Source organism: Strigops habroptila, chromosome 1 (genome assembly GCF_004027225.2).
Source record: "Strigops habroptila isolate Jane chromosome 1, bStrHab1.2.pri, whole genome shotgun sequence".
Taxonomy (NCBI): domain Eukaryota; kingdom Metazoa; phylum Chordata; class Aves; order Psittaciformes; family Psittacidae; genus Strigops; species Strigops habroptila.
In genome coordinates this window covers 144,328,267-144,349,209 of record NC_044277.2, presented here as the reverse complement: position 1 = coordinate 144,349,209, position 20,943 = coordinate 144,328,267, and the positions used below count along the sequence as shown (strand labels likewise).

Genomic DNA, 20,943 nt, shown 5'->3' with positions numbered 1-20,943 from the left:
AGAAGTAATCAGATTTGTATATACCCAGTCACCTGGTTCAATCCCTGCACAGAAGAGTCATATAAACTGTCAGGCATACTTCTTCCAGGAAGGTATTCAGATCTTTAAGGCTTAAGTTTGAAAACCTGCTACTGTCATTCCTCTCTCCATTATGAGAACATCTGGGGGGAACCAGATGTTCTCTTTTGCAACTGTATATGCTAATTGTTACCTCAATCTTTTTAATCAACTAAACTAGGTGTCTTTGAATTGAATACTGAACTGCATGCAAGTATTTAGATAACTGAGCTGGTAAAACAAATATGCCGATCAAGTTATCAGCTGGATGTGTGCACAGGACAGAACTATACTTGCCCTTCTGCCACAGCATGAAACTTCCAGTTGCCTAAAGATTTACAGATCACATTCTCTAGATTAAGTTACTCTATTATGTAGTTATGGACTCCGAATGTGGATGAGCATAGGATCTGTTACTGTGCAGCATTTTAAGATTCTAATGTTTTAGAGCCATGCAGAACTAAAAAAAAAAAAAAATCAAGAGCCTTAGAAGCCTGTGTGTTTACTTTGATCAACTTTGTGTTAACCAGACCCATTTTCGTCTTTCCTGAAGAACTAGTTTTGTTAAACCATGTTTTACATTGGTGTATGATTAAAGGAAACTAACACCTGTGAAATCCTCATTTTCCCCTTCTCCCACCAAGCTTTGCCTAGAACTGATATTAGGACAATCTGTATAGGTGAAGTGTAGACACTTCTGGTGAATAAAATAGTTTAAGTGCTGCATCTTCTATAATTGCTCTAAAAAAATTTAACACACCCTCACCCCTCAAGCCCAGAAAGCCAGTTCTCTCTCTGACAGGGCTTTCCCAACTGGATTTAACCTGCAGAAAAGAGTTGTTTACCTCCATTGAACTGTTTACCTCCCTCAGGGTTGCACAACTATTTCCTAAGAATATCAGAACTCAGACTTTTCTGTTCCTATTTAAGCAACAATCACCCTAGCTGAAACAGAACAAGGCATGGTAGAGCCAGCCTAATCCTGAGGAAGAATCTTCACTTTTGTATCTTGTTTTAGAGACACATGGCTTTATGGGATTCAGTATTCATTCTAAGAATAAAGGATCCTTGCTGTATGGGAAACCTACATGCTTATTTTTCCTTATTCAAAGTGCTCAAAGCCAATTTATTCTTCAGCTCTTCATGTATTTTTCAGGTCTTTTTTTGGTGGTGGACAGAGAATATTCACTACCATCTGATTAATTTATACTATTCCCATAGCCTTCATTCCTGGCAAGAGATTTCATTCATGAGACTCCTGCTCTAGTTTACAGCTCACTTGGGTTTTTTGGATAGAATATACCACTGCCAGTTTTATACCATTTTAGTTGATCTACTTTGTGCTTTAGGCACAAGACTTTAGGAACAGGAAGGAAGCAATCAAAAAAGCAGAACAAAGGAAACAGTTTCCGTAGCAATCTACATGTCTACAAGTAGCAAAGACCAAGAAGAGCTTAAAACACACTTGTGGGACTACAAGATTTAAGTTGATTTAGACAATTAGTCTAGTTTTATGACTCAACAAAATGAGAATTTGTTTCCTTGTGGTTACTTATGTTAGCAAGGACTAACAGTCAGTAGGCCTTTGGAGCCACAACAACGTGTGCTAGAGAAACTGTCAAAGAGAGAGCAGGTGCCTGTGGAAGGAGTACTAAGTGCTGGACACTCAGTAGCAGTACAGTTTGCTGTCAACACCACATGGAATTACTATTGGTTGAAAAAAAGTATCACTTAAGGAGACTACTTTTGTTTAATAGCTTGTTGTATGCATGCTCATTTCTTTGTCTAACCTTTTACCCTAAGGCACAAATGCAGCTCTTGAGTCACAATGCAGGACTGCTACAACTCCCAGAACCATTTTACTGGGACATACAAAGGTCTTTACATGTTACCCACCACCTGGTCTCTAAACTATTGTATCAGCAAGAGATCAGAGATATGGAAACACTAATGCATACGAATGCACCTTCTTTACAGAAGATTACATGTATGGTTTGTTGTGCTCTGACTCAAGACAAGAGCAACTATGAAAAAGTGGTCTCATTTTATAACAGCACAGAAAAGAACTGCAGAGCCTTACCTAAACTCATCTTGCTGTTCTGCTAGTTGATCCATCAAAATTTGAAGTCGATCCCATCTCATCCGACTGCACTCTTTATGGAAGTCAAATGCTACGTATCTGTTTAGAGAGAGAAGCATCTTTTCAGATTAGGTACGTGCTGCAGTGAAGGTCTCAGAACCCCCTCCCAGGGAAAGGCTGATCTATAAACCAGCTAGTGACAGAGGATTGGTTTTTCTTGAGAGATAGCTTCCAGCAAGTCTCTGTGGATTTTGTCAGCGCTCTGTAATCTTCCTGAGGCTGCACTCATAGCGTGCACAGCGACAGCATTTACATTTCTTTACAGGACACCACTAGTCTGGGGAAGCACACATTCAGTTCCAAGTTACTCATTCTACCTTCTGGCTAGTATTTTCCCTCCAGTAATTACAGAAGGGATATGAATCTGATTTCACTTCTGATTCTTTTGCCCTCCTCTCTTCCAAGCAATGGCATTGGGAACTTCAGTTCACTTTGAAAGAGACTCAGGTGTTGAAATGCAACATTATTTGCTGGCATGCAGCATAATTCCCTTGATAACTCTCTAAAAACCTGAGACAGGTTCTGTTTGAACAGCTAGCTTACTCTGTCATAAGAGAATTAAACAGCTACTGACTTAAACAAGATTTTAACAGCCAACTCATTTCTGCTGAGAAGTGCTCTAGATGAGTGGTGCTGGATTCAGCTTTCATACACAGACACACACACACACATATATATGCTGTGAATTAAAGGACATTACATTCCTCCCCTCAAGTGTTTATAACCCAAAAATTACTATTCACCAAGTTTAAGACTATTTGCATAAAGAAAGATGGTATACCTACACTGAAGACAAGTGTTAGTCTGGCAGGTAAACGCCATCAAAACTGATTGTTAACAAAGAGAAAGGATTTTGGCAGCATTAACCGATTAACAAAGAGAAAGGATTTTGGCAGCATTAAGAAAAATGTGCTGACAAAACACTGCTTTTTAACATATACAGAACATCACTAAAACACACCCTGACAGAATTTTACATCTTGGTTTCCACCAGGTGACTTTATAACAAAGGTGCACAGAATTCCACAAGCTTTGTGCAGGTAACGTATCAATACCAGCCTAGGTGTGTGAGTGAGAAAAGAGCTCACCTTAGAAGTGATCTTTTTTAATAAAACCAGAAGAAAAATCCACACCCACATTCCAACAGCACACAAACACACCCCTGAGGGTAGTAAAAGAGGCATACAGAAGTAAGACAGACTAACTACCCCAGCGGATGCAGCAGCAGGGCATCATACAAGCAGAAAAAAGCTTGGGAAAAATTCAAAGTACATCAGGATTTATCAGGGCATTTTGATTATGATTCCTTAGTAATGCTTAGACAGAAGCGAAACCTTCTTAAAACAAGATGCCTTTTTGCTCACAAGTAGAACTTTTGTCTTTTAATATACATGAGTGACAATAATCCTATACAGCCATTTCAAGGAAAAGGTAGAGGTAAGTATCTGAGGGAGCTGGATGCTACCCTCTCTCCAGAAGTTAGTGAAAGCAAGCACAGACAGGTTGTAGAACTGTACTGCACTCAAGATTCCTACAAAGATAAGGAATTTCTCTTGTGATTAAAGTGCATTCTCCACTCTCTTGTCCTATTGTCACACTGAGGTTGACATTTAAATTACATGTTCCCCTTACTATTTCCTCTTTTATCTCAATAGTGGTTTGCCCACACTCAGCTCCTCCTTACTAAGTAGCAATGTAACCAAGCCCTTTTGCCAGAAGCTAATTCTGCAGGGCGTGATTTCTTTATCCTAAAATGCAGATCTTCACAGTTCTCATAGCACACTATTACTCCAATACTGGCATTACCACTGCCTCTGAGCTCCCTTCTTTATTCTGTTTGACTCTTCGCCTTGCCCCATATTTGCTTTGCAGTCTCACTTCTGCTTAGAATGTGAGCTCTGAAAGCTACCTTATGAAAATAAAACTCAAACATATCAGGCAGTTGGAAAAGGCCCCAAAGAACTGATCACTTTATGGGTCTTGGAGGCAAGGCTCAGCTTTTAACACAGAATGTATCCTTTCATTTCACACATACCTGACCATTCCATTTGCCATGTTGGCTACCATTTTGGCAAATGTTTGCTCAAGAGGCTTTTCTGAACCTTTTTGGTTAACCTGGGAGAGAAAGAAAAGAAAAAGAATATATATAAAAAGAGAGTATTACTCAAAAGCCTGCTTAAAAGAACATCAGCTTTTTCAGGAAGAACAAGTGAAAGCATACCAAGTTGACAATCATTTGCTTTCCATAGCTAATTATTTGTGAGTCAAAATGTCTTTGGAAGCCATCCATCTAGAAGAGAAAGGAGAAAAGTAGCATACATCTGTCAACACATTTAAGAGCTGTGATTTACAAGAAATCTCTATTATCATCTTTTTGATGATACCACATAGGTAGTAGCTGAGAAGTGTTTGATGTTCTCTGTTGTGCTAATACATTTCTGCTTTCATCCCCCCAGTCCATTCAGCTCGCCTTAATAAACATGCCACAAATAACACGTATTGTGCAGCTACTAGAACTGCTGCAAACAAGAACCAAAGAGAAACTATCCCCATTGATGTCTGGGCTTTTTTCAGTCTCTGAACTATCTTGAGTACAAGGCTTCTTGCTACTTCTTTTTAGAAGTAAAGCTCAATCCAGGATTGCCGATTTTTATTCTTCTGGTTACAGTTTGTTACCTCATCACACAAACATGAGCCCAGAAATATTTTTAAACCCCAAGACACAACAAACACTCACATACATGATTTACTGACTTGCTGATCTGTGGCTTTGGTTTATACTTGAGGTTTGGTCTTTGAGACCAGAAAAAAGGAATTGATCCACGGGTCTGCAAAAGAATGGAAGATAGTTTAAAACAACAAAAAACTTACAAAACCACTTGCCATTTGAAGATGAAGCAGACTAGATCAGTTTGTGTGCATGCACATCTTGAATACAATTTATATTTAGAAACATAGAGCAATCTACGTATCTTAAACCAGTGAGCAGTTCCTTACACTGACTTTACCTGAACAAACGATGCCTTGCTGCCCTTGTAATGCACAATTTGTTCTGTTTCAACGAAGTTAGCAGCGTGCCCTTCTGAATCAATACCTAGGTAGGAAAAAGACCTTATTAAGCAAGTCTGGCTGCAGAACAGTGACAGTGTATCAGCAAAAGGCTTCCTACCCTTCCTAAGTGCTCACAGAAAGCATGAAAATACCACAGAGCTGCCTGAAGATGGTAAATTAAACACCTCTGGCAAGAATTCAACATCATCTGTACCAAACTTAACTTGAAGCAGCACAGATCTGCTTAACACATTTAGATATTTCTAGCCACAGAAATTGAGCAGTTTAATACAAAATAAGATACAAATGCTTTGACACAGAAATATTCATAATTCAATAGCAATGGCACTGCAGAAACCAGCCAATTCTTCAAAAGCATGTATGTTGGGACTAAGAACAGAGAAAGTAATTGAAATCTATTTCCTTGTTCACTTTTTAACTTGAAACCATTAGAGAACACACCACTATTCACGGCTGCCCCGCCAGCACCAATGATGCTCTTATTGAATTTACTGCTAGGCCAAAATGGCTGTTACACACTTGCATTTAACTCGCCCCCCAGTAAAGTGTTAAAAAGCCCTACAAAGCTTTTGCAGTTATCTCTAGAATCAGTTTTAATACGATACCAGAACATGCTTCATATCATACAGGTTCCTAATACTTTCTTTGGAGCAAGAACCTCTTGAGACAAACTATCATAAGCATTTTCTGTGCAAGCCTTTATACAACAATTACTCTTAAAAGGTGAGTCACATATAGCTGGAATTTGCCTGATTTTAAAAATAAATCCATTTGCTACTTTACCTCTTACATAGTAGCGCACGCCAGCCCTGAAACAGCTTCTTCTGGAAATCAGCAGCCAGTCAAAACACTTGCCATTAATAGAACAAGAGTGCATAGTGATAACTATTGAAGAACATTAAGGAAAAGCCCCACAGTTCATTAGGGTATTTTGATATATCAAGAGGTAGGAAACATCAAGGAACCAAGTGACCACATTGAAAAGAAATCTGTAAACATCTCTCACACCAGTAACAGTTGAACATTAAACTTCAGAGCATTGGGATCAGTATGCTCATCACAAAAAGACAGGTTGTAGGTGACATCATTGGTGAACACATTAAAGCTGCTATAATTGAGAAAATGGGCTTCTAAAGAAGATTAATCTAGTGTTATCTTGTATGTATATCATTGACTGGACAAACTGCTGAAGTTCTGTTCAGTGCTACATCCATCTCATCCATAATTTTATTAAGCTATCTGAACAGTTTCTTGCTCCTATGGCTTTTAACAAAACAATATCCCTTCAAAAAGGCTTTTCTAGAACAGTGAATACCTTGGGCTATTACACCTTGCACCTGTATGTGAAACAGACATCACATTTACAGATGCCAGAACGAGCAGTAATGTAGACTGGTTTTCAAATCCATGCCAAGGAAAAGAATGAACGCATCTCCAGTGCGAGCTTCTTGCACAAGAATGGTTTCCCGCTTAGGCTAGATATCCAAAGTGGCAGATATCCCATAACCTGGGACTAATCAAACAAACAGGGACCACTGACAGCTAGTTTCAGTTTGAGAGTCTTGTTCTGCGCTGCTTACAATTGCCTTTATTTGGACTACAGTAAACTATCAAGTCTGAATAGAGATCAGCATTCATCATGAATGATTTCTCACAGGCTTTCATCCTTTGCCCCTAGAAACTGAAATCCACAACTCTGAAGCAAACACACAATCAAAATAACCAATTTTTGCAAGCTGCAGTATTCATAGAATCACAGAATGGTTTGGGTTGGAAAGGACCTTAAGATCATCTAGTTCCCACCCCATGCCCTGGGGGACACATCACCCTAGACCACATCGCCCAAGCCCTGTCCAACCTGGCCTTGAACAGTATTATCATCCTGCAGTCTTCTATTCTTTGCGGAATTTAGGTACTTTGTCTTAAGATTGGTAAATAAAAAAGAACATACATCTTGTTTACCAATAGCCCATTTTATCATGAAATCTAGATTCTACATTTAGGATTCAAATGGGACATAAGGCAGCCATGTCACACATGAGCACCTAACATGTTAAAAAGCACACTGACTGCATACACGGAACATCTTGATTTATGTGTGCATTTGTGCTAATACTGTTTGTAAAGAATTCCAAAAAATAATACAAATTGGTCCTACATAAACCAGAATGTTCTCACAATTCATAAATTAGACTGTGAAAAAGAACTATTCCTCTGCTGTCCTGGAAAATTACTGCCAGGTCCTACCCCTTTAATTCAAAACACATACAGCCAACAGTTTCCTGCAAGAAAGGTTACCTCTAAACTTAGCTGCTTAATCAGCCCATTTTCTACCTACAGTCTCTGTCTCAACTTAAATGGCATCTTGCTGTTGGCTACTTCCACACAGATAAAAGGAAAAAAACATAATTTATTGTTCTTTAGAAGAGTTGGGGTTTTTTTTGAGCCGCAAGGGAAGTATCAAATGTAGTTTAGGCTTTAGGTGATCAAAGTCTTGAATACCCAAGTCAGTCCATTATTTCTCATCCCTGCAAGACCCTAGTTGAACAAAATATATTTAGGTTTGGGGATGGTGGGGGGGAAGAATCTTTTATTTTACTAAAGTAAAATAAAGTGGCACTTTAAAGTGGCTAGTGGCACTGCACCAGTTCTGCTTAATGCTCTTCCCCGCATTTTCATCACTAAAAATTCAGTTTCTGAATTCATGGGTTCTCTAAAGGTGTTTGGTTAGTATTAGAATTACAGCAATACATACATGACTTATGCCAATTACTTACATAGTGAAAATAGGACAGAAGAAGGTGTTAATTGCAATCCACCCAGACTCTTCCACCCAGGACCTGCAGGATAAGGACTGGACTGCTTTGACAGTTCCCTTTTGCTATCTTTCCTTGCCACTCCACCTACTCCCATGACATTTTCCATTAAATGAAGTCACAGGAAAGAGGACTGGAGATCTGCCAGCTGCTAACAGTCCTACCAGAACAACCGATCCGGTCTGGAAGCTGTTCTCTGCACACATCTGAGGGACCTTTGCAATGGAGGAGCTAAGGAGAATGTGTCATGAGTTGCTCTGTCCAGTCTTGCCAGTCCTTTTCATGCTGCCAGTGCAGAAGCATCTGGGACTTATTGTTGATCACACACTGCACAAAGAACACTACCTCCAGAAAGCATTAGGCTTACTCACAGCACACACCCCTTCTCAAAAACAGACTCATGACAGCTTTGCTAAAACGGCTGTTACCCAAAGTGTTGGTGCAGAAAAAGCAGCTGGCTAGGAGAAGCATTCCAGGAGCCTTCAGCAGAACTTACCCTTTTATCATCAACAGGAACATCCATAATCACTCCTTCAAGTCAAAACTGTTCTCCCTTATTTTATATCCAAAGCAAATGCTAAATGAGTGTATCCTTATAGCAAGATAAAAAGTACTAAGGCTGATGTAAGAGCATTTGCCATATTCATCTTAACTTTCAATCTCATTGAAAGACAGTTATGCAAATCATGACTGTAAAATTAAATACATTAAGCCTTAAAGGCAGACTATTCAAGTATATTAACATGAGTGGGCTATCAAGCAATATCTAATGCTCACATCTGAACAAACTACAACTTCATTCTGACATTGTGTTCTATGTTATAATTGCTAACATAGCCAATAGAGCAGCCTCATCAGCAACCACTCTGCCGTCAGACTTCCATAGTCAGCTTTACAACATAAAAGGATACATCCGTGCATCACTGGTGTAGCAAACCTATGGATCTGAAACACATATAACACATGTTAAAAATACTAACCACTAGCAGCCAAAAAAAGATAAGTGGCTTTGTCTAAGAGTTTTGTGATAGTTTGATGTAATTTATACCCTTCCATTTTTGTTTTGGGTGCAGTAATTCTTTCCAAGAAAGACACATTCGAGGAAGACAGCAACATAAGTAATCCTTATTAGCAGCAGGGAAAAAGTGAGAGCCTAATCCTAATTACACAACCTTAACAAGAAACCCCAAGCTGCTTTTGTCCTTCTATACATGGCATTCACTCTTCTACAAACATGACAGATACAAAGCAGTACAAACTGAATACCTTATGATATGGTATTTGCTGTACCTCCACAGTAGGATGTCAGTAGAGATAGTCAACAACACAGGAATACTTCTATGTGACTAACATTTGAAATGCTTGGTCCTGTGGTTTTTGCATCCTGCCACTCCTGAATAACTTGGTCTTTCAGGAAAATTTAAAATTAAGATTTTCTAATACTGGAAGTCAGAAATGCCACAACTCATTACCTGAAACTGTTGCTACAGCAAGCCACCTGTAGTCAGTATTAGGTCATGCTTCCCCTCACATATCAGTTATCTCCCTTCTCTACTCGTGTGTTTTGCCTCCTGCATCTGTTTTCACAAACCAGCCACACTTGGCTTTCTTTGCTGTTCCCACCACAGCTTCTCTCTCATTTCCCAAGCTGTGTTTGCATAGCACTACTCAAATAGTATACCCAGTCACATGCCTCCAAATTATGCACAACAGCCCTTTAGTAATTCCTATCTTCACATTCCAGAAGCACTGCACAATCCAGCCTTTTGGAACAGTGCTATCAATGTAAGAGCACATCTCCACAGGTTACTGAGACAGAAATAGAAGCAGTGCGTCATTCAGTTCAACAAATGTGAAGTACTGGTAGAGAAAAAAGGTTGCTGTAGCGCAGACAATTTGAGAAGTTCAACACATATCCAAAGGATATGCGTTTTCACAGAATCGCAGAATGGTTTGGATTGGAAAGGTGCTTAAGATCATCCAGTTCCAACTCCCTGCAATGGGCAGGGACACCTCACACTAGACCACATCACCCAAGCCCCATCCAACCTGGCCTTGAACACTGCCAGGGATGGGGCAGCCACAGCTTCTCTGGGCACCCTGTGCCTGTGCCTCAGCACCCTCACAGGGAAGAATTTGTTCCTAATATCCAACCTAAATCTCCCCTGTTTCAGTTTGAACCCATCACCCCTTGTCCTATTGCTACAGTCCCTGATGAAGAGTCCCTCTCCAGCAGCCTTGTAGCCCCCTTCAGACACTGGAGGCTGCTCTGAGGTCTCCACACAGCTTCTCTTCCCCAGGGTGAACAGCCCCAATGTTCTCAGCCTGTCTTCATACGGGAGGTGCTCCAGCCCCTGATCATCCTCATGGCCCTAAATGACAGCCACGTGTAGTAGGAAGCAGTTTAGATCAGTCTGGCCATTGAGGTACTACAGTTGTGATTCATGGTCATGCCCTTGTATTTGCTGGATTAAGTGAATTGAAAAGTTACCACCGCACTTAGTCTTCATTTGACATTAAATTAAAGATTCTAAACTGTCAGTTTTACTCTTAATGCCAGCTTTAAGACCTACTCACTAGGCAAATGGAATTTAAACTGCATTCAGAGAAAGATGCTAGCCAGAAAAAAAGTTACGAGCTGAACCTTGCTCAATTTGTTATTAACAAATAAGTAGTTTAACTTCAAAAAGCTTGAAAAGTATATGCTGTGTAGTGAAACTTCCCCTTCGGCTTAAACGAGTATCGTGTCAGCACCACATCTTCAACTGCAGACATTTCCAAGAGTCATCTTTACTACATGTAGTACTGGGGACACTGACATGAAGTTGGAAGTTTGAAAGCAGAAGACTGTCACTGTGCTAAACTAGAAGATGAATAGTCACGTTATACTAGATTCTGGATGTCTGAAATAAGAGGCAGAATTACAGGAAACTGTTGCATGCTTAGAGTAAAAGCATATTCATCCTCCATTAATACAATCATTACAAAGTGGTTACCTCTGGTTGAGCAGCAAATTCTCTAAGAAGATGCCCATTCCACACAAACCGTGGATCTGCCTGCAGCAAGACAAAAAAGCCAACAGGCTTTTAGAGACTGTCAGTTCTGTATAATCCAGCTTAAAGGCAGTATCATGGTATCCATGCATTGCACAAGTTTAGGGGAACAGATGTACATGGAGATGGAATGCCTTCTTTCATCGGTATCCTTCATATCCTCAACTACAAATACAAATAAAATCAAAATAGTTAAGAGAAGAACAATTATCTCCAATCTTTAAGGGTGTTGCCTGACACGTGAGGCATACTAAACTGTTAACAACTAAGCTGCAGCATTGGAACAACATTCTGGTCTCTGCCCTAAGTAAGCAGGCCTTGAAAAGTGCTCTGAAATTGTAACTACAGTAGCAAGGTAATACTCAAAGGGGGCAGAAGGTAAAAATGCAAGGAGTTCTGTATGCAATAATCAACACTTCTGAGAATTGGAAGTTAAACAATACTTATGGCTAAGTCACCTCAAAAGGGTCTTGAGCAGGTTGCTGAGCACATTTCAGGATGCTACCAGATTAGTCACAAAAGTGATGTTTGCTGAAGAACACAGGGCAGGCTCTGGCATAAATCTCAACTTTTACATGAGGTAGGCAGACAATACATCACTGAGGATGAGGGTTAATTCAAGCTCAGTGTTGGAACATTCCTCTGTCTAACAGAAAACAAGAAATACAACTATCTGCCAGAAACTGTTCAAATCCCACTTGCAGCATCTTGAACTAGTGAAAGAGCATGATACAAAGTGCTCTTTACTGGAGCTGTTTCCTTCTACCAGTACCATTTTAAAACACCCAAACACTCACAAGTAAGAAACCAAAAATACCCACACACCAACTACAGGCCAATCTTCTCTTGTAGAATCGAACCAGACATGCCCAAAATTGCCACCATCCATTAAGTTAAGCCATTATACTGCAACCACAAGTGTGAAATTACATTAAAATTGTTTTAACCTTCTAACATCTGAATTTACTCAAAACTGATGCTGTTTCACTGTGCTTTACCTTTCAAACAACCTTCTGAAATGCCACAATTTTAAGTCAAACCAATTGTTTCATGTCAGCAACTGCTCTCCCTGGCAAGAACACTGCCAGAGCAGCATGTGACAACGCAAAACAGTCCAACTATAAACTGATTTCTAAATTGATTTTTCCCCAGCTTAGACAGTTTCAGTATCTAAGAGGCAACATCTTGTGACTCCATTGCCACCTCTTTGGCAAAGGAAGAAGAGGTGCTATTGACGTCCAAGGTTTCAGTATTTCAGCATCTAGGCAGTTTGGATCTGATTTATGCTGCAATATAGCTTGTTACCAGATGAAAGATTCTGGAACTCTGGAAGCACCAAAGAATTTCAATCTCGAATGCGTTTGGCTGTGTGATTCTGGTGTCACTAAGAGAAAAGCAGCATATTAAATTCATGCTTCAAACATAAGGAATAGGCCTAGTTTAGACAGAATACAACATCCTAAGGCCAACAGACATAAACCCCACAGTTCTGTTCCACGTGACCTTGGAAGAGAATATGAAGTCACATGCCATTTAATCCACTTTTGGGCAAAGGGTTAGGGCTCGACCACAACCCCTAAGAGTTCTGATAAAATGCTACAGTGCTGAACAGATTTGTGTACTGAAGCATTATAGACCAGCAGTTTCCACCCTTGTTCTAAGCAACCTATGAAGAAAGCTCAAGCTGTAACTTGACTCATTGCTTTGTCGTCTCCGTCAGCTTCTTTTTCCCAGAGAACTGCCCCAGTACAACCCAATTAACAAGCTCACAGAGATAGTTTAGTTACACAGTTCAGCAACAGTGCTATTTTTTACTAGTCCAATTATAAGGATTTGCATCCAAGCAACATGTAAATCTGTTTCACTAGTTTAAATTAATGATTTAAACAGTAAAGCCATTTTTAGTATAACAGAAGACCATAAATATTTTAACAGTATCTGCTACCATTTAGCATACTAATTCATTGTAAAAAAACCACCCCAAAACCAAAAAGGAAGGTTTCAGCTCAAGTGTAATGGGACCATGGATTTCAGCAACATCATCCTAAACTTTATGCAACGTTTCCTTTAGTTTGTGATAGTTTGCTTTGACATCATTTAAACATCAGCTGCATAAATGAAACTTAAGCCATGCAGAGCTGACTGATGATGTCCGAGACACAGACACTAAGTGAAAGTATATCCTTACCCTCTCTAGGAGGCTCATTTCCTGGAACTCTGGGCTCGTGTTGGCTAACCGTTGGAGCGTGTGCGTTAGGTCGTATGTTGTTGAGAAGTAAAATCCATCCACGCTCAAGACATGATTGAGCATTGATAAGAATACTTTATTGTCCTGCAACTGTTGAATGAGAAAAAAGGACAGAAGAGCTCTTATTTATTACCATTGAAATATCCTTACAAGCTACTGCTACTTTCTGAAGTGACGAGATGAACCTTGCTAGTGCGCTAGCACATGACATTATCCAGAGATTACCGTAGAAGAAAACCAAGAGACTGCAATTTTGGTAACAGTTCACTGATAACTTACACCTAGCACACTGCAATTCTATAAGAACAGTGGAGAGCAGAGAACGGTCTCCTGTGAGGTAAATAGCTACTGATATTAAACTAATATTAGAAGCTTTCAAGCAAAAAGGAAGGCATTAGTTTCCCTGAAAACCATTCTGTCAACAAGCCAAATGAGATGGCAATGCAAAACAAAGGATACAACTTACTGTCAGGATTACCCCAGTAATTAATCTGTGTTTTGGTTCAAGTTTTGTTTAACCTCATTCTTTTCCTGGAAGAGCAACAGATTCCCTTTCAGCTCCACTGGTTAGACACCCTTATCTACTCTTTATCAAGCCCCAACACATCTGTTTTATACAACCTCCATCCTTTCCCTCTCTCTCAAAAAAAAAGGAAAATCAATTCTTTCCTGCTGGGTAATTATGTAATGGAACAATTCTGTAAATTAAGCAAGACAGATAGTTAGATGACAGCAAGGCAGCTTATCGTAGGGGCTATCAGAATAGCAAAGCTGTGAGAAAGACTTAACAGGAAGAGCATAGAGAAGTGTGTACCATCTTACCAGAGGGGAAAAAATACACAATATGCAGAACAAACTCTGGGGATGATATTCACAGCTGCACAATGTGAGCTTGTTATCTTGAATGACATAGCTTTATATTCACCTACATCCAAATATTACATCAATTATAGCAGCCTGAATACATCAGAAAAAAAGCGTAGTTCAAAGAGCTTCTAAAAAGAAATTTTCATAGTTTCATCGAATTAGGTCCTGTGGTAATGGACATTAACATAAGATAATTCCCCCACAATCCCCTAATGAATCCACCTACCTGAATATCAGTTAAGTGCAGCATGGTCTTTTTGTAGGAGAGGATGTCAAAGTCTGTTGCTTTCCAGATTGCATGGCTGAAAATCTCACCTACTTTTTTCTTTTTTGTTATTACAATAAGGTATGTGCCTGTGAATCAGAAAGAATAAAGTTAAAAAGCACATAAATAGATGCACATATTAAGAAAAGGAGCCTATAACCATACCATATAACTATATAATCAGAAAACTGAAACCAATAGGAAAGGGTGAGGTTTCTTCAACTTACACCTAGAACTTCATGTTCCTAACAGTAAGGGGCTGGAACAGAAGCAAAACGCACTTGCTAAGCTACCCACTTCTCTATACTCACGGGTCTTGAGCTACTCATTAAGTTTAAGGAATTAAAAAATGGACAAGAAAAAGAAGCGTCAGCTACTCAAGCTGCAGACCAGAGACAGTCTGAAAGTCTTTAGGTTCGCAAATGCTGAAAGAGGCCAGTGGTCTTGAATGTGGTTTGGAAAGCACTGAGCAAGTCTGAAATGCATGAAAGGAAGCGTGCTTTGGAACCCAAAACCCCTATTCATCTTATCCTAAAAAAATATTTATCCTAACAGGTTCAAAATGGAGCAAAGAGAAGGGGGGTTCCTTTTCATAATTTGACAAGAAGTTCAGTGTTTTCCTGGTTGCATAAGTAACAAAGCAAAAAAAAAAAAACCATAATGAAGACAGGTCACACAAAGCAATTGATTTACACTTGCTGGTAAACACAACATATTCTTATTTCTACCTATCATATTTCAGTGCCATTGTGGTTTTGAAGAAAAAGAATACTTTAACAGATTGGATATTGATGGATAAAAATATCTCATGATCTACATCTTATAACCATTAAATGTTTACTTACAACTTCAATGGAGCAAAACAACGAGGGGCTTTTTTTTCCATGCAGAAGCACAGAACCCCAGATCTAGTACGTTTTTATACTAAAGCATTCAAAGAGTATAAATGCCGAAGCAGAAACACTTCACACTATATGCAGGAAGTTTGCCCATTATTTGTATTTACTGCTATACCTAGATATACACCAAGTTTTATGCACAGGTGAATTATATCAGGTATCTATATATAGTTAGTCAAAGAACAGGTATTGCCCCTACTTTTACCTCCACAGCTCTGGTGTAATACCTTTTATTTGGACTATTTAAGCACTTCAGAAATGCTCTAGCATGTTTGCATCTCAAGTTGTAAGTACTGCTTTTGGCTGGTATGTCAGAAGCATCCAGACACCTTATAAAACAAGCACATTCCATCCACAGCTATGCCACAAAGATGCTGCACAAATAGATACATCTGATACGAATTTTCAATGCCTTTTCCTCTTTGAGTATGCAACCTTCTGTTTGAGACTTCAGAGCTTTAGATATTAATTCAGCAATTTCCCCCCTACCCTTAATACTGTAATAAGTGAAGAATATTTATGTTTCTTAAAGACTGCTAGATATGGAACCAGTTTTACATACAATAACACACTGCCTAACAACATGATGTCATTTATTAACAACACAAAATCATTTACTTTAACTGGTAGTATCTTTAGTTTGACAGCTGTATATGAACAATCACTGCAAGGCTTTGGGGATGGAAAGAAAAAAGCTATTTAATAAGTTGCATACTTCCATATTTTATATAATATTCAGTCATTACCAAGCCTGTAAGTTGTGAAAATTTCCCTTTGGGGTAGCTCAGTTTTAAAACAGTCAGATCTTGTCAAGTACCTATGACACAGACGTCCATTGTATCACTCTTAGTCTACAACATCTACAATTCTTTAGAATATGAGCATATAAAGTTCAGTAGTTTAAGACCTTGTCAGAAGTTTACTGCATTTAACACAATGATGCTTTGCTTTGGTTGAGAATACTGCAATGAGTGAACTTAAATCCTTTCTCTGTATGGAGACTTTTATTCAGTATGCATGCTCATTATTTTTCGTTTTTCAGACTACTATCAAAAAGATCTTTTGAATAGCAATTCAAAAATTGCTATTCAAAAGATCTTTTGTATAGACTTTATTAGAGTTTGAGAATAAAGTAGACTGAAAAATGATGTAATAAGGAGCATGCATACTGAATAAAAGTCTCGAGATGTAAAGTCTGGAAGCTCAGACTTTGCACATCAGGTTTATTTGTGGCAGTGACTGTTTAGATCTGAACACCACTGAGATACTTCGAAAAAGCAGACAGCTCATTCTTATCTTATCCAACAACTGCCTAAAATATAGATTTGTTCCAGTCTGTCCTTTTCCTGTTAATGTTGAATTTTCCTTATATATGTAGGACAGTTGGAACACAACCATTACTTGAACTGCTGCATCTACTAGTCTATCACCCTGTCACTCAGTTCTGTACCAAGATTATTAATCTAAAGTCAAACTCCAAAACTCAGTACTTGACTGCTGCGTCAAATCCTGCGGCTAAGATTAAAACAGTTATGGAAAGTAAACTATATTCTTTGCGCACATTTGAAATCTATGCCTTAAAACTCAACCAGCTATCAGTTAACCCTTCCTTTAGAGCAGCTACTGGTTTAAGACGTACATGAACACTCATGATCAACTGTATTTGGATACCTCCATCCTCCAGCAGCCACAAGGAAAGCCCATCATACTGATGAAAGTGTAACTTCAGGTAAGTATCCAAGATACTATTTTTGTCTTTAAAGCTTCTTCAGCAAATATATTGCCTAAGTATTTTTAAAGAGCACAGTTCTCTTTTCCTTACCTGCTACCAATCGGATTGTTCCCAAAATACCATATATAGGCCTTGTAACAGCTGAAGGGGGAACATCTTTCTTGACTGAAAAGCAGAAGAAAAAAAACCATCATCAGAATTTCAGGCTGCTTCTTTCACGCCTATACTGGAAAACTATTAAAGTAGGTTTGCCAAAGCTTCTTGGTCAAATTTCAAGTTTTGCTAGAGTCTTAAGTATAAGCAGCAATACATCAGATTTCCAAAGCCTGATGGGGGGTGGGAGGGAAGGATATGGAAGCATTCTAACCCAATTTCTATGTTTAATCAAAATAGTCATTCAACTGAATAAATTCAAGCTCATTCACATGACAGTACAGCAAGTAGACTCCTCAATAATGTATTGCCCTGCCAGCTTCCAGAAGCTTTTTGTTTTGAAGCCATCAAGACATCAAGGACAAACAAACCATAAATGCTTGTATTTCCCTCTTCTGACTGCTTCTTCTGAGACCCAGTCTATTTCCATTTCAGAGACCCAGTTTACTTTTGGTCTCTCTCTGCAAAACTACCAAGAACAGCACAGATACAATATTCCAAACAACATACCAAGAGATCCAAAAGGTATCCAAATATCAATTAGAAGTCTTAGCCTGTTAAACTTTCCTCTATTCACATTTCTAGAACAACAGAAGGGACATAAGAGAAGCTTTTACGAAACACAAAACACCCGAACCGGAGCCAAGCTTTTTCCCAGAGCTTGGAGAACAGAGAAAGATAGCATTTGTATTTTCCTTCGTTTTAAACACCTTGCAGGTTCATCTGATAAAACCCCAGCCATGAGAACAGATGTGGACTCACTAAAGACTTGGGATGACTATTTAAAGAGTTTTGAAGGAGAAACTGAAATACTATACTACAACACCAAAATTACCAGTGGGATGGGCACACTGCTCTTACATGAAGTAGACAAGATACTTAATAAGAGACTGCTTTTATATTAGTATTACTGTAGCATTTCTGTCTGTTTAGATATTAGTAATGCTAAGGTACAAACTCTTGAAGCACTGAAGAGGAAGTCACCCATTGCCTTAATTTCATGTTGTCATTTAACTCAAGTTCTTTGAATTTGTGTGTTAATTTCACATTCTTAATAAAATACCATTTTGAAGACCTCAGCATCAGCATGCTTAACACTACTTGCACTGACATTTGAATCCAGATTTCCAACACAAAACTAAATTTACAGTGAGGGTTTTTTACTGTTGTTGTTTGTAGAGGCTTTATGAGAATTCAGGTTTCAGCATCAAAAGACAGCACTGGGACAATCTGCCAAAAGCTGCAGAAACTCAGTGTTCAGCACTTCCCATGTTTGGGACTTGTAGCACCAATCCCAACCAGCTTGGATGAGTTAGGTTTTACTGTTGTGATGGGCAGTCTTACAAAAAGAAAGAGGCAAGCACTATCACCCTGGTTACCCACAGCATCAACCCCACAGCAAAAAGCCATTTCATAGAAAGTTCTTTGCAGGATGGAATACAAAGTACTATTTTAAAACAGTAACTAAAGATAAAAACAATTTTCCCAGTATCAATTTAAGGTGATGAAGATATTTTGGGAGTGCCTAGAACAAAACAGACAGAAAGGATGAAGAAGCCTATACTGTGAAATGCTAGTGAGGGGAGTACCTGTAAGAGTGACTTCTGTGGAGACTCTATCAATAGCAAGCACATCATCTGCTCCATCATCACAGGCTTCCACATAAAACTTCTCTGGTGTTACATGCCTTTAAGAGAACAGATAGGAAAAAGAAATTTGTTTAGCAACGTTTACTTTGGCTTTATTTATTCTTCGCCACCTGAAGACACAGTAATAAATTTTAAACCTTATTTCAGCTGCAAAAAAAACCCCCAAATTCTCACTGGATTAATTCCCAACAGCCACTGATATTGACAGTGCAAAAAAGCAAGTCAAGCTAATTGGGTATTGCAAACCCAACAGTTTGTTTAATAATCTTAATTCTTGTTTATTACTGGAAGTTAGAGACATGAAAGAGAGTTTGTGTACATAGTGCTCCGCTCTAACTCATGTAAGCTTGAACTATGTCACTGAGAGGTCTGATAAGCCAACACCAAACTTCAAAATCAGAAGTTTAGCCAAGCACTTTCTAATATATCAGAAACTAATGTACCACATCCCTGATGCTAGTCTAACAAACACAAAAATCATGTCCAAAGTGATAAAATCACCTGTTTCACATTAGTGTGTTTGAAGTATTGTAAGAATCCACTGGAAACAACACAGGAAAGATGGAAAAGCTAAAGTGGCACACTAGTTTATTGAAGCATGTGTGCCAACATTAGCAGATTTGTTAGCCAGGTCTGTGCAACATCCGTGGGGTAACCTGTATCTTCCCTATCAGAGACATACTGACATCCTGTTCAGACTTCATAGCTACCCTTCTCTTCAGGAAAACTCAATGCAGTACAATGCTAGCCATAAAATTAAACATAATTTTCAACAATATTCCTTAAAAATACACCTGTTGAGATACCTGCAAGCCAGACATGTCACACTGTGCAACAACACAAGAGTTATGCAGGAATTACTTGTAGCTGCACATAGAAAATGCTAAACAAATAATAAACCCACTCTTGAACTAGTGTCCTTAAGTTTCATAATGAATTTTCTTAGTTTAAGGCTTGACAAGACCAGGGATCAGTTTTAAACATCTTCTTCTGGAAACTTACTCTACAGAATTGATATTTTTAGGCTCCTTCTCTCTAAATAGCTTTTGCATTTTTTCACATCTTTTTTTAATCCATCAGAAAGCTGAATTAGAATCCCAATTTAGATCATAAAACCCCTTTGTAAGAGATCTAGAAGGCCTCCTTTAACGTGTCTAACATCCCACCTTCCACCCACTAAAAGCAGGGCCAACTTCAAAGTTTATCTAACTTCAAAGTTAAACCCTATTTCTTTGGGAATGTTTTGGCACTCCCTAACGATAGAGATTCTACAACCTCTCTGGGCAATTAGAGGAAAGCCAGAAAAGTTGAAATGCTTAACTGAACTGAAAAAACAAACAACACAACAAACTGTAAAGCTATCAGTAGTTAAGTGTTCATCAGGTAATTTAATTTATTTAAAGGGAAATTAGTCTATGGGTCCTAAAATGGGAAACACATTGTGTTCCTTTTCTAAATCAGCCTTCTGAATCTTTCATGAATACTTATAAAATGCTTTATCACAGAATGGTTTGGGTTAGAAGGGACCTTTAAGATCATCTAGTTCCAACCCCCCTGCTATGGGCAGGGATCTTTGAAACTAAACCATCAGAGCAAGAAATACAAACATGGAGTTTGTTGTACACTGAAGACTTAAAGCCCCTACTTTGCTTTCCCTGTTTGTTTTGGATGAAGTGTACATGTGCACCCCTGGCTCTCTAAGGGGGTTTCATGGCAATAATGGGAACTGCTCTTACAGTGAAGGGCAAAGCTTACAGAGATAGAACAAGCTTAAGGGCATTTATAAGCCCTCCATTTGTTAAAGAATCTAAAAAGAAATACTATTTCAGGTGCGGTCAGAAACCTATTGCTTGTTGGCAGGAGACAGCAGTAGGCATTTTTTCCACCAAAGCAAGCTGCAGCTACTTAACTTCCACTGGCTTAGCTGAACAGTCAGCTTTTTCTGGGAGCTCAGTTGATGCAAAAGAATCCAGCTGAAAATGGGGAAAAGAC

General features: G+C 38.8%; 1 protein-coding gene across 2 annotated transcripts in view; it reads right to left on the bottom strand.

Annotated features, from left to right (window-relative positions):
* The window catches only part of SACM1L (SAC1 like phosphatidylinositide phosphatase), a 31,738-nt gene that overhangs the window by 5,215 nt on the left and 5,580 nt on the right, over nt 1-20,943 (bottom strand). For both annotated transcript variants that reach the window (XM_030511969.1, XM_030511980.1), the window contains exons 2-13: nt 18,892-18,989; nt 17,240-17,314; nt 14,480-14,607; nt 13,327-13,476; nt 11,082-11,141; nt 8,997-9,030; nt 6,053-6,154; nt 5,206-5,291; nt 4,939-5,025; nt 4,419-4,487; nt 4,233-4,312; nt 2,138-2,236 (exon numbers count right to left, since the gene is read on the bottom strand). In XM_030511969.1, the coding sequence (XP_030367829.1) occupies nt 2,138-2,236; nt 4,233-4,312; nt 4,419-4,487; nt 4,939-5,025; nt 5,206-5,291; nt 6,053-6,154; nt 8,997-9,030; nt 11,082-11,141; nt 13,327-13,476; nt 14,480-14,607; nt 17,240-17,314; nt 18,892-18,989 (1,068 nt within the window). The remainder of the gene's footprint in view (nt 1-2,137; nt 2,237-4,232; nt 4,313-4,418; nt 4,488-4,938; nt 5,026-5,205; nt 5,292-6,052; nt 6,155-8,996; nt 9,031-11,081; nt 11,142-13,326; nt 13,477-14,479; nt 14,608-17,239; nt 17,315-18,891; nt 18,990-20,943) is intronic.